Consider the following 13510-nt stretch of genomic DNA (forward strand, 5'->3'; position numbering starts at 1 on the left):
TGCTGTGAAACATTAGCAAGGTGTGTGTCTACCCCCAGCTCCTGGCTCCTAAACCCCTGCAGCTTCCTAAGTGACAGGAACACAAGGAGCATCCCTTGTTCTGATGTCTGATTTTTCATTCTGGTTCCTGATACCGAGCCCCCAAATTCCTTGGAATTTCCTGGGTGATGGGAATGTCTCTTGTTCTAATGAGGTGACTCTGGCTGGGCTCCTGGATGGTGCTGGTCACCAGAAAGACCAAGCCATTCTCAGAAGCTGGGAACTTTCAGCCCCAAGCCCCATTCCCCTGAGAGGGGCACTGACAATGTATCAGTCACGTCCATGTGATGAAGCCTCCGTAAGAAACCTCCGACTATGGGGCTTGGGGTGCACCCCCACATACTGTGAGGGTGACGTACCCCAACTTCAGGGGAAGAAGTTCCCTTGACCTCGCCCTCTGCATCTCTTCACATGGCTGTTCATCTAGACTCTTTACTGCGTGCTTTATTATAAAACAAACTGGTAAATTCAAGTGTTTCCTCAAGTTCTGTGAACTGTTCTAGCAAATAATCAAATCGAGCAGATGGGCCTGCTTTGATGCCAATCATAGGACATCCGGCTGGTGTTGCCAAGAACTGCTTGATCAGGAAGGGGAAAGCCATCTGGTGTTAGAAGTGCCAAGTGTGGGAGGGGTGTGAGAGGAAAGGAGAGACACAAGCCCGAAATCCAACGGCAGTGACTTACCAGAGACAGGAGAGAAGCCGAAGCGACACAGAGGGAAAGGCCATGTGAGGACAAGGGAGGGAGCTGGGGCTGCGTCCACAAGCCAAGGGATTTGTCAAGAATGGCCGGCAGCCCCCTGGAGCTGGGGAGAGACGCAGGGCCTCCTGAAAGAACCAATGCAGCTGACACCGTGATCTCAGACTTCTTGAACCTCTCGAAAGAACCAATACAGCTGACACCGTGATCTCAGACTGGAACCTCTCGAAAGAACCAATACAGCTGACACCGTGATCTCAGACTGGAACCTCTCGAAAGAACCAATACAGCTGACACCGTGATCTCAGACTTCTTGAACCTCTCGAAAGAACCAATACAGCTGACACCGTGATCTCAGACTGGAACCTCTCGAAAGAACCAATACAGCTGACACCGTGATCTCAGACTGGAACCTCTCGAAAGAACCAATACAGCTGACACCGTGATCTCAGACTCCTTGAACCTCTCGAAAGAACCAATACAGCTGACACCGTGATCTCAGACTTCTTGAACCTCTCGAAAGAACCAATACAGCTGACACCGTGATCTCAGACTTCTCAAACCTCTCGAAAGAACCAATACAGCTGACACCGTGATCTCAGACTTCTCAAACCTCTCGAAAGAACCAATACAGCTGACGCCGTGATCTCAGACTGGAACCTCTCGAAAGAACCAATACAGCTGACGCCGTGATCTCAGACTGGAACCTCTCGAAAGAACCAACACAGCTGACGCCGTGATCTCAGACTGGAACCTCTCGAAAGAACCAATACAGCTGACACCGTGATCTCAGACTTCTCAAACCTCTCGAAAGAACCAATACAGCTGACACCGTGATCTCAGACTTCTCAAACCTCTCGAAAGAACCAATACAGCTGACACCGTGATCTCAGACTTCTCAAACCTCTCGAAAGAACCAATACAGCTGACACCGTGATCTCAGACTGGAACCTCTCGAAAGAACCAATACAGCTGACATTGTGATCTCAGACTTCTGGCCTCCAGAGCGCTCAGAGAGAACACTTTCTGTTGTCTGCAGCCACCTAAGTTGCGGTGCTTTGTCATGGCCACCCTTGAAAACGCACCTTCTGCTAACACAAGGAGGGCCTCAGACTCAGTATGTTAGTATCAAGACCTCACCTGATCCCCTCATCCCAGGGAACATGACCAATGCCACCTTTCCACCAGCGTGGAGGCAGGCTTAGGGGTGCAGACAGCTGCCTGAATGAGCACTGAGTGGGCCAGGACCCAACCCCAGCTGCTCGGGTGGCCTGGCCACCTGGGCATCTCCCTTCCGTGTCCCCATCCTGACAGCGGGGCTGCAGCCGTGAGCTCCTGTGCGAATACAAGGCGACGCCCTGGCGGTGAGTAAGCCAGTCAGCCTTGCCAGCCCAAGCACAAGCCGGATTCCTCCCCGGAGAAGGAGCAGAACAAGAAGGGAGCACGGTGGAGGGGGAGCAGCAAGAACTCCCTCAGCCTGCTCTTGCCCGGGCTGTGTGGCTGTGAAGAGGGTGGCGAGTGCCTGGGACCCTGCACCCCCTCTGGTTGAAGGCACTGAGACGCTCTTTGGGAACCACAGTGATGACAGCCTGAAGGAACGCCATGGTGGCCTCTCCTCAGAAAAAATCCCGCTCTTCATAGTGTCACTGGGTCTTTGGATCACCTGGGCTTGAAGGGGTCCACTCACTCACCTGCCTGGCAATAAAAGGGTCTCCAGACTAAGTATCACAAGCCCTGCATCTTATTTTTAGCCAAACATTAAATGTATATAGAGACAGACCTACAGAAACATATAAACAACTAACTACGGTGAACATGAACTGCCAGTGAAATCTTGAGTGGGAAGCACACAGGTGCTGCCTGATGTTATCTTTCTCATCCAAATTCATGGACATGCCCTGAATGCCAGATGGGTCCCAGGTTAAGAGCTCCTGCACTGGGCTATCCTGCCGCTTCGAACCTCTGGTTTCCATCTGTGCATGTGAGTCCCTGCAAAGATATTTTTAAATCACTTTTGCATTTGGATGTGACCATGAGACTAATGTCTGGCCAGTGAAATCCAAGTGGGAACAGTGTGTGTGACTTCTAGAAGTGCTCTTATGGGGAGATGGGGGTCACATTCTTCATCCTTCCTTCCCTGTCTGGAATGGGCCCATGATAGCTGGGGCTTCAGCAACCATCTTGGGGCCTTGAGGTAACCTGGGACTGGGAAGGGCAGGGTGGAGGACAAACAGAACAATGTGTAAGAGCCTGGGACTCAACACCTACAGTGTCACACCAGCTTGGACTACCGCCAGACTTATTGATGTGAGTCATTTAAGTATCATTTATTCAGAGTCTTCCTATTATTTACAGCCAATCTTGGCTTCCCTGGCGGCTCAAACGGTAAAGAATCTGCCTACAATGTGGGAGACCCAGGTTCAATCCCTGGGTCAGGAAGATTCCCTAGAGAAGGGAATGGCTACCCACTCCACTATTCTTGCCTGGACAATCCTATGGACAGAGAAGCCTGGCAGGCTACAGTCTATGGGGTCACAAAGAGTCAGATAGGACTGAGAGACTAACACTGCTACAGCCAACCTTAACCCTAACTAGCCCAGTCAATGACCGAGTTCTTCCTAGACAGAAAGACACAAGTAGGCCAAGGAACATCCAGCAAAGATTTTCCTCTTTGATAAGAGGGAGGAGGATGAGAAGAACCTCTCTGTTCACACCCATGGTTCCACGACCACACGTATCACTGTGAGCTGGGACTGCTTGTGTCCCCAACAGCCCTCAGCCTAGTACACGAGACATAATAAATAAAAACTCCCTTCTCACCACTACATCCACACAGAAACGCTACCACTTTTCAAAATCCACGTCACATTCAATCCACAGAGCTTCCCCGATATGACCATATACAGTATGATCCCACATGTAGCATGTCTTCCCCTCACGAGTTGAGTGACACCCGAAGGCTCTCCTATGGACTACGAGGCCAACACAACTGACTCCTGTGTACAGGTTCAGCCTCACTTCCCATTCCCTCCCTTTGCTCCCCGGGTTCCTGTCACAGTAGCTCCCTTGACAGTAACTGAAACACAAACATTACCGTCAGGTCTTCTTACTTGCTGACGTGCTGCTTCCTCAGCTTCCCTCAAGACACACCAGGGCTCCCCTCACTGCATTCAGGCCTCTGCTCAGTCCTCACCAATGCCTGCTCTGGGTAAACCAGCACGCCCCCATGACTCTACACATCTTAACTCTTATCATTTCCAACATAGGCAGCAGATCCTTGAAAAACACAAGGTTGGGGCGCCCACCATCCGCTCACTTGAAAACGTGGGTCTAACTTACAGTGGGCCCTCCGTATCTGAAGTTTCACATCCGTGGGTTCAACCAACAGCAGACCACGTAGTACCATAGTATCTCCTACTGAAATAATCTGCATGTAAGTGGACCCACACAGTTCAAACCTGTGCTGTTCAAGGGTCAACTGTACTTCTTTGTTCACTGTTTCTCCTTCCCCACTAGAATGTGGGCTTCACAAGGGCAGGGATTCTGTCTTCTGCACTCTGTGCCTCCAAGTCTCCCAGGACAGGGCCTGGCAAACAAGAAGAGTCCAATAATTAAATGCTGAACTACTTTTTTAAAATCAAGGCTATACATGTATTTCTACAGGCAGGGAAGAGAAGAACCTGGGGGAATATGCTCCCAACTGTGACAGTTTGGTAGAGCGGTGGCTGGGAACAACCCGGGTGGCGGGCGCGGCAAGGTGGCGGCTTCAACAACAAGCCTCAGCCTGGAAACGCCTAGAGAGGGACACAAGTGCCTCTTCGACTTCTATAAAATCCTAACATCCTTCCACCTCATTCCATGAAGAATCATGTTTTTAAATGAACATAATGTGTGTGGGTGTGTGCAGGCAGATGGGTGTGAAAAGTTCTGCATCACTGGAGAGTGAAATGAGGACCACAATCTCTATTTCTGGAGCGTTTGATTTTTTTTTTTTTCAAGTAAAGAATGAACAAGTATGTATTCTGGCTTCACCAATTAGCTAAGGTCCCCAGGTAAATCCTGGGCACCTCAGAGCTTCAGTTTCCTCACTGTAAGATGGTTATCACAACAATGCCTGTCTCACAGGATTGCTGGGATAATCAAATAAGGAAGACACAGAGCCCGGCATGAAGCAAGCACGCAAGTGTTAACCATTATTCTTATTATTAATTCTCATGTATTTTTATTTCTTGAGCAGAGAAACGAAAAAGCTAATCTGAAATAGAAAGGAAAAAGTAATCTCCCCACTTCCTTGGAAACCGCAGCATAAACTAGTCCTTCCCTAGCAGTTTACCTGGCCTTATAATTATGGAGGTGCCTGCTCCCCCATTTGGAAGGTGACTTGTCTCTGGGATGAGGAAGGGACATGACTGTTACCAGCTGGTGATTCCTGAGCCGAGTACAGGGCTGGGCACATCAAAAACCGCAAGCATGAACATTTTTCAAGTCTTTAAAAATGCAGATCATCCAGAGAAGGCACGGCAGAGCCTGGATCTTGAACCCACATTCTTCACCATTACCCTACACCAACTAAACTCTCAGAGCACAACCTGATTCCTGAGTTCTGCTTCAAACCCCATGTACTCTATGTACTCTAGAAAAGAAGCCAGAGTCTATGATGTCACATTTCTAAGGTGTGGGCACCCAAAATGTCTTAGATTGTGCAAGAACCTACTGTCTTTACCTAGTCCATCTCATTCAGTCCTCACCAGCAGCCCTGCCAGGTGTGTCTCCCACCCTTTTTCTCACTTAACAAGAAAATCAAGGCCCAGAAGGGTTGAGTAACTCATAAAGTTGCCAGACAAGGACTCAAAACCCTGGTCGGCCTCTACCCATGGCACTGCCACCTCTGTGTCACCTCCGGGTCTACTCTGTCTCCACAGGGCCCAGCTTGACGGTGAAAAGCGCTGCCCTGAAACCCAATGCTCTTGGCTAAGTCTTATTTCAGTATTTATTGGGTTGTGTGACAATGACCAAACATTCAGATTGAAGATTCAGAATCGGATTTAAAGGAGCCAACTGTAAAAGGACACTTTTGGAACAATCAGGAAAATCTGATTATGTGTATGAATCGATTGTTAGATGACATCAAAGATCACTGTAAAAACTTAGTTATGTACGATGCTTTTGAACTGTGGTGTTGGAGAAGACTCTTGAGAGTCCCTTGGACTGCAAGGAGATCCAATCAGTCTATCTTAAAGGAAATCAGTCCTGAATATTCATTGGAAGGACTGATGCTGAAGCTGAAACTCCAATATTTTGGCCACCTGATGTAAAGAGCTGACTCATTTTAAAAGACCCTGATGCTGGGAAAGACTGAAGGCGGAAAGAGAAGGGGATGACAGAGGATGAGATGGTTGGGTGTGTCATCACCAACTCAATGGACATGAGTTTGAGTAAACTCTGAGAGCTGGTGATGGACAGGGAGGCCTGGCGTGCTGCAATCCACGGGGTTGCAAAGACTCGGATACAACTGAGTGACTCAACTGAACTGATGTATGATCATGGCATTGTGGTTATTAAAATGCCCATTGTTTTAGGACTTCCCTGGTGGTCCAGGGGTTAAGACTCCAAGCTTCCAATGCAGGGGGCACTAGTCTGATCCCTTGTTGGGGAACAAAGATCCCACATGCTGCGTTGCACAGCCATGGTTTTAGAGGCGCAAAATGAAGTATGTAGGAGAAAGTATCTGGGGCGTGGGATTTATTTTTAAAATACTTCAGAAAAAAAAAAAGTGTGTGGGGAGAGGATGAGAAACAGGTGAAAAAACATGACAAAATTTTTAAAAAACTTCTGAATCTGGATTTGGTACTATTTTCTCTGTGGCTTGAGATATGACAATCAAAAAACATTTACTGGAAAAAAATCCAGCACCTACCTCAGATGTCTTTTGTGAGGACTCAACACACCCACACAAAGCACTTAGCAGGCTGGCATACAGCAGGGTTTCTCAGCCTTGGCACCACTGACCTCTGGGGGTGGACCATCCCTTGTGAAGGGAGGGCCTGGGCAGTGCAGGATGTTGGGGAGCATCGCTAGCTGCTGCTCACGGTACTCCCCCCACCAGTCGTGACAACCTGTTAAGACCCACTGCTCTATAGTAACCATTAAGAGAATAGTTTTTAAATGCCTGAAGCACCTCACCTTTGAGAGATGAAGCCTTCATCTTACCACAACTGGCAGACTAAATTTAATGAAAACTTAGAACATGTCGCACACTGTTATAAGCATTTCCCTTGTACTAACCTATTTAATCCTTGAAACATCCCTGTGAAGTGCTAAGTTAAGTATTACTTTTGGGGGGGGCTCCACTGCACAGCTTGCGGGACCCTAGTTCCCCAACCACAAATTGAACTCTGAGCCCAATGCAGTGAAAGTGCCGAGTTCCAGACACTGGACCACCAGGGAATTCCCTATTCCCACTTCATAGATGAGAAAACTGAAGCAGACAGTATAAGTAACACAGAAACCTGGTCTCTCCACCAGTGGACCACATTTTAAGAAACGTGGTGCCCCAAACACCCCTGAGACAATGCAACCCAGCCACTGCTTTCTCACTGGCTAAGGAAGCAATTTCTTTGAATCTCACTTTCCAAATATAAAACCATAAACTGCTATGACAACTGAATGAGGTCATCACTGAATGCGTTCTCTGAGGCAGCCACTTAAGGGGTCAATTCCACTGCAACCTCCCAACCAGGTAGATGCTGCTTCCTCACTCATCATTATTCCTTACAGATGAGGAATCTGGACCCAAAACACGCAAGGCACTGACTGGTCCCGGGCACACAGGGAGTGCACCAGTAGTGCTGGGATTCAAACCTCAGTCATCTTGACTCCTCCTCCTCCATCACTTACCACACTGCATCCAAACCACCAGCAAACCTCAACAACCCTCCTTTTCAAGATACCCCTAATTCTGCCAATGCCGGTGCTGCTCTGCACTGGCATCCAGAAAGGTCTCTCTGCTCCTGCCTGGCCCCTATCCGACAGCAAAAAGTCAGAGCATGTCATTCCTCTATGCAAAGCCTGGCACTGGCTCCTCCACCTCACCAAAGTCTTTGCCTTGCTGGTCCACAGGCCTCACCTGATCTAGCTCTGGATTAATCCTCATCTGCCACCACTTAGACATTCACTGTGCAGCCACTATGCTGGCCTTGCTGTTCTGACTCCAAACTACGGTCATAAGAGCCCAAACCACAGAGACTGGGCCAGTGTAACCCGCACAATTTTATAAATGGGGAAACTGAGGCCCAAAGGGAGGATCGACACTCTTCAATCACCACTCCCCACAATTACAGCTAACATTTATTGGGCCCTTACAACAGACCGGGCGCCGTTCTATATGACTCTTATTATTAACTCGTTCAGCCCCTTACAACCTCCCAGTGAGACCAGGACTATTATTAGAGCAGTTTATGGAAAACAAAGGCCCAGATCGGTGAAGTAATCGGCCCAAGGTCACTCGGGTGAGAGGCAGGGCTGGGACAGGCCAACTACAGAACTCGACCTCTTCTCAATCCTTCGTCTGCGGGGCTCAGATAGCTGAGCCCCCCGCCCCCACACATCAGACATGTTAGTCCGTTTAGTACACTGCCCACCCTCCACTCCACGGGAGGATCCCGGGAGGGGGGCGAGTTTCCACCTCGTAATTCGTACCTAAATTTGGCCAGTTCCCGCTTTGGGAGTGAGCTTCTCGCTCCTCTCCCCTTCGGGGGTCTACACCAAAACTGGAGAGAGTGGGACGGCAGGAATTGGAAAGTCAGTCTTCACGTCTTAGTCCCCATTTGGAAAGTTTACCCCACAGCGCAGAGCCTTAGCCGCTGAAACCGTGAAGGGTGAAAACTACCCGGACCCCCACCAATGAGGCGGCCCCTCCCCCACTCGGAGCAAGTCACGCGCCCAGCCCATCCCCAAGGCACCATTCAAGGGCTGCTGCCGCCAATCACCGAGCCGTTCCTTCGCCTCTCCCCCACCCAATCGGTCGACCCCTCCAGTCCCGCGGGCTCCTAGGCCCAGGTCCCCGCGCACACTTGGCAGGCCCGGGACCCTCCAAGCTCGCCTTCGCTCCCGCCCTCCGCTGGGCAGAAACCCAATCCCGGGCGCCGTCTCATCGAGTCCGGGGACCCTAACAGATGAAAACTGAACGCTGATTGGCCGCCGCCCCTTCCGCCACTCCCAGCGAACACTGAACCTTGTCCGCGAGGGACGCCCGTGCCCCTAGGTTCCCCTTCCCGTCTTCCTCAAGTCCCCGTAGCTTCCGGACCTGAACATCCTCGTTGCGGAGCTCATCTATGAGCACCGCGATGGGGTAGAGCGAGTCGTCGCCGTCGGCCGCCGCCATCTTGGGCCCGTCCCGTTTCTGTCAAGACTGCGGCCAGCGCCGTGCTAAAACCGGGATAGGGAGGGGTTGGGCTGGGAGGAGGAAAGAAAGGCGTGGGGACGCCCGAGCCACTTTACAGGGGCTACCCCACATTCATTGGCCGCAATACTCCGGACCGAGCCCGCGTTTCTTTGGTCCGAACAAATAAGGTCCCGCCTACCGCCCATTTGCCATTGGCCGAAGGGACGAGATTAAGTTTGCCGGAGCCTAGGAGAGGGGGAGGAGGAAACGGAAGTACGTGGTATCTTAGCGACCAAGATTGGGCCCGCCTACGTCGCCGCTAACATCGGCCTAGACGAGCAGTTGTTTCTAGCCAATGAGGAGTAAGATTGGGAGGTGGCTAAGCCAGTTCTTCTCCGAGTTCTTCTGCGCGTGCGTCGCTAGGAATGTATGACGTCATTGGCGGGGCAGCCAGAACTAGAGGCAGGTTTTGGTTTGGGAGGCGGTGGTTCCTCTTGCTGGCAAGCGGACTTCTCAACCTTTGTGCGAGAGGAGGAGAGAGTGCGTCTTTGATTCATGCCTTGTTTTGCTGAGGCCCCGAGAAGAGTGGCGACTTGCTTTACTCTGGGTAAAACCCAACGCCCCTCAGGCGTGGATCTGATTCCTGAACGCCTGTCTCCCACCTCCCTTTTTTACTCTTCAGCAGTTCTGGAAAATTAACTGCTTGAGCACATCATGCTTTTTCATGCCAACAAGGCTTTGCCCAAACTGTACGTTCTATTTGGAAAGCAGCTCCTATTAAATCGTCAGATCTCTACGTATCTCCTCTTCCCTTCCTCTCTTTAGTCTTGGCCAAGCCCCCAGAGCCGCGTTATCAGTCAATCTCAATCTCTCTCTCTCCCTCTCAAAATTCGTATCCCTTAGCTGAGTCTGTGCTAAAGACTCACTCCAGTTAGGAAACTGCTCCCTATAAAAGGGAGCTGGGGTTAAGCGGGGGAGACGTGGCATATTTCAGTCTTTTCCTCCTTATTCCCAGGATCTTCCCCCAACCCTAACTCTGCCAACCCACGGAGGCTATAAATCTCCTTAGCTAAGGATGCGCTTTAAATATCTTAGAGTTTTATTTGTCAGGTCAGTTCAGTTCAGTTCAGTCGCTCAGTCGTGTCCTACTCTTTGCAACCCCATGAATCGCAGCACGCCAGGCCTCCCTGTCCATCACCAACTCTCGGAGTTTACCCAAACCCATGTCCATCGAGTTAGTGATGCCATCCAACCATCTCATCCTCTGTCGTCCCCTTCTCCTCCTGCCCCCAATCCTTCTCAGCATTAGGGTCTTCTCCAATGAGTCAACTCTTCGCATGAGGTGGCCAAAATATTGGAGTTTCAGCTTCAACATCACTCCTTACAATGAACACCCAGGACTGATCTCCTTTAGGACGGACTGGTTGGATCTCCTTGCAGTCCAAGGGACTCTCAAGCGTCCTTTCCAGCACCACAGTTCAAAAGCATCAATTCTTCGGTGCTCAGCTTTCTTCATCGTCCAACTCTCACATCCATACATGACCACTGGAAAAACCATAGCCTTGACTAGAGACAGACCTTTGTTGGCAAAGTAATGTCTCTGCTTTTAAATAAGCTATCTAGGTTGGCCATAAGAGTCCCAAGTGTGCCATGCAGAGACAGCCTCTGCAGCTCATAGATGCAGTCAGCAGCTTGATTCTGGTCAGACTCTTCACAGAAAAGACCCTGACCAAGAGAATCTCAACCCGTGACCCAAACAATTCTCTCAGCACAACAATTTGTTTCTACATTTCACATCCTAAAAGAGGAATATCCAAGGCACACTAAACACTTGTGTGCCACTTGGACACACTGGCAATCGTCCACATGTCTGACCACCTCTGTTTCCTATTCCTGCACAGCTGGCACTAAGAATGCACAGCCACAGCGGCCCAGGGGGCACCATTAGTTTCAACTTGCCTAAACCATCCATGTAGGTCAGACCATGAACTTAGGGAGGTCTCAGAAGACTGAGGGTTGGTAGTGCCAGTGGCTTTGGCTATAGTGTAGAGCTGAAAATTTCTCTCAAAGGGATAGATACCACTTATTCCTATAAAGCCAGGATGCTGCTGGAGCCAGTCAGGGTTCATTCTCGAATAAGTGATTCCCGTCAGATGCAGGACTTTGGGGGCCCTGTACCTTGGTGGCAGTGGAGTCCAAGTTGATTCATCCCCAAATTTGGAACATCAAGCCCAAGAATCCCAAGGCTTCTACGGATCAGGCTTCTGTTGTGAGGTGCGTTTATTGGCAAGCTAATTGCTGCTGCTTATAAGCAGTGCACCTGTGGGTGGTGTCAGAGTGGCCCTGAGCTCATAAAGCAGTAGGGACTTGTAAGTGGAGGCTGCATCCCTTTGCCAGAGGTATTAACTGACAAAATCATTAGGACATTGTCTCCCATGTCCCAGGAGTGTAGTGAGTGCTGGGCCTCCTTTGCCTAATGGGGAGTCCAAGAGACAATAGTTTTTCTTTCACTGCTGGAAGGATTGAGCATGGTAATCTGCCCAAAGAATCCCATTAAACTTTCACTGGAAAATAGGACTTGAATTTGGTCAGGTTATATCAGCTACCCCAACTGGCAGAGATGTGATGACAAGTTAGACAAGGCTATGGAGGCTGGGGCCTCTAACTTGCCAACAAAGAGAATATAATTTATATAATGAAAACTTTGTACATCAGACGTTAGTGGCGCTTGACCAAAATCCTTACCACTTGCTGGAGGCAAGTAAAAAGGTAATATGTCTCACTAACACTTGTCTACCTGCATCTCCCCTTACTGGAACAGTCACCTCTGTGGGATGTGGGAACAGAAGCATATCACACAACAATTTCTGATATGTTCTGATGCAGGATGCTGAATTTTTCCAAAGGATCCTGCTATGGTCTGTTTGTGTGTGCTCAAAATTCATATATTGAAACTCAACTCCCAAGGTTATGGTATTAAGAGATGGAGCTTTGGAAGAAGATTAGGTCATGAATGGGATTATAATGACCTTTCAAAAGAAGCCTGAAAGAGCTCCCTTGCCCTCTTCTGTCTTGTGAAGATACAACCAGAAGTCTGCAACCCAGAAGAGGGCCCTCACCTGACCCTGCTGTCACCCAGATCTCAGACTTTCAGCCTTGTGAACTGAGAGAAATAAATTGATGTTTATGAACCACCCGCTCTCTGGAATTTCATTACAGCAGCCCAAACAGACTGAGAGAGGCCCCCAACTACCTCATCTATTTAGCTTCCCTCTGCTTTTGTGATAATACATGAAGGCTGTTTGTTGTGTTGGTTCAGTCACTACCCCATCCTCATTTCCAGGATTGTCAAGAAAGGTAAAGGGTGTTAGATTTTACCCCATTTGCAAACCAAGTTACCTTGCCAGTTTCATGGATGCTGGCATAAGATGTGAGACACCTAGGACAGAAGCCATTATTATCTGTAGCACAACAGCCAGCAAGAGCTTCAAGTTCACACCTGGTTCCTTTTGTTTCCACAAGCCCCACAGGGGTTGTACAAAGAAGTCCAAAGGGATGCCACACCCACAGCGGGGTCTGTGTCACAGATGGAGAACATTATGCTTAAGAAATCCTAATCTTCCAGTGTGGATTGTAAGTACATCTGTCAACCTTTGCTTCCAAGGAAGACATTTTCTTTATTATATTAGTTTGATAATGAATCTTCCCTTGTCCCCAAGACAGACACTACTGCCATATTCCAAGGAGGTTATATAAAAATCCTTTCAAAGTAGCCCAGAACAGAAGCTGATATAAGACATGAAAAATAAAATGAGAGGGTCATGGAGAACTGTCTCCCAATAAGGTACACCTTTCCTTTCAACTTTTGGGAGTAACTGAGCAAAAAGATTCATGAAGATTTCTGATACCAAAACCGACCTTGGTTGTGTGGTGCTCCTGTGCTAAGTTGCTTCAGTCGTGTCTGACTCTCTGACCCCGTGGACTGTGGCCCACCAGGCTCCTCCATCCATGGGACTCTCCAGGCAAGAGTACTGGAGTGGGTTGCCATTCCCTCCTCCAGGGGATCAAACCTGCATCTCTTTTGTCTCCTGCATTAGCAGGTGGATTCTTTACCACTAGCACCACCTGTGTGGTGCTGTGTGCCTGTTAAAAGGCTGGAGGAGGCAGAAAGAGACAGATTTATCAGGAGACTTCATGGATGAGGTGGTATTAACCTGGATGAGCAGTGAGAGGTGAGAACAAATGAAAAGAAAGAATAATGTCACATAGCTGAATAAATTGAAATCTGTTAACTTATCAGAAAAATATATAATTCAGTGTCCACACATGCAACAAGTCAGTTCTGGATGGATGGCTAATCTAAATATTAAAGCTAAATAAAAATTTAAA

At 49.0% G+C, this 13510-nt stretch overlaps 1 protein-coding gene across 5 annotated transcripts in view; it reads right to left on the reverse strand.

The window, feature by feature from the left end:
- Positions 1 to 13510, reverse strand: part of PPP2R1A (protein phosphatase 2 scaffold subunit Aalpha) — a 133674-nt gene that overhangs the window by 14025 nt on the left and 106139 nt on the right. For 2 of the 5 annotated variants that reach the window (XM_081514741.1, XM_081514739.1), the window contains exon 1: positions 9044 to 9156. The exons of 1 other annotated variant lie outside the window; for it this stretch is intronic. In XM_081514741.1, coding sequence (XP_081370867.1) covers positions 9044 to 9121 — 78 coding nt within the window. In that variant the 5' untranslated portion in view covers positions 9122 to 9156. Of the gene's footprint in view, positions 1 to 723; positions 4325 to 9043; positions 9157 to 13510 lie in introns of those variants that run through there. 2 more of the 5 variants (XM_081514742.1, XM_081514743.1) reach the window with 2 other exon arrangements.

Source organism: Giraffa tippelskirchi, chromosome 7, assembly GCF_054371585.1.
Source record: "Giraffa tippelskirchi isolate mGirTip1 chromosome 7, T2T-mGirTip1v1.2.pri, whole genome shotgun sequence".
Lineage (NCBI taxonomy): Eukaryota > Metazoa > Chordata > Mammalia > Artiodactyla > Giraffidae > Giraffa > Giraffa tippelskirchi.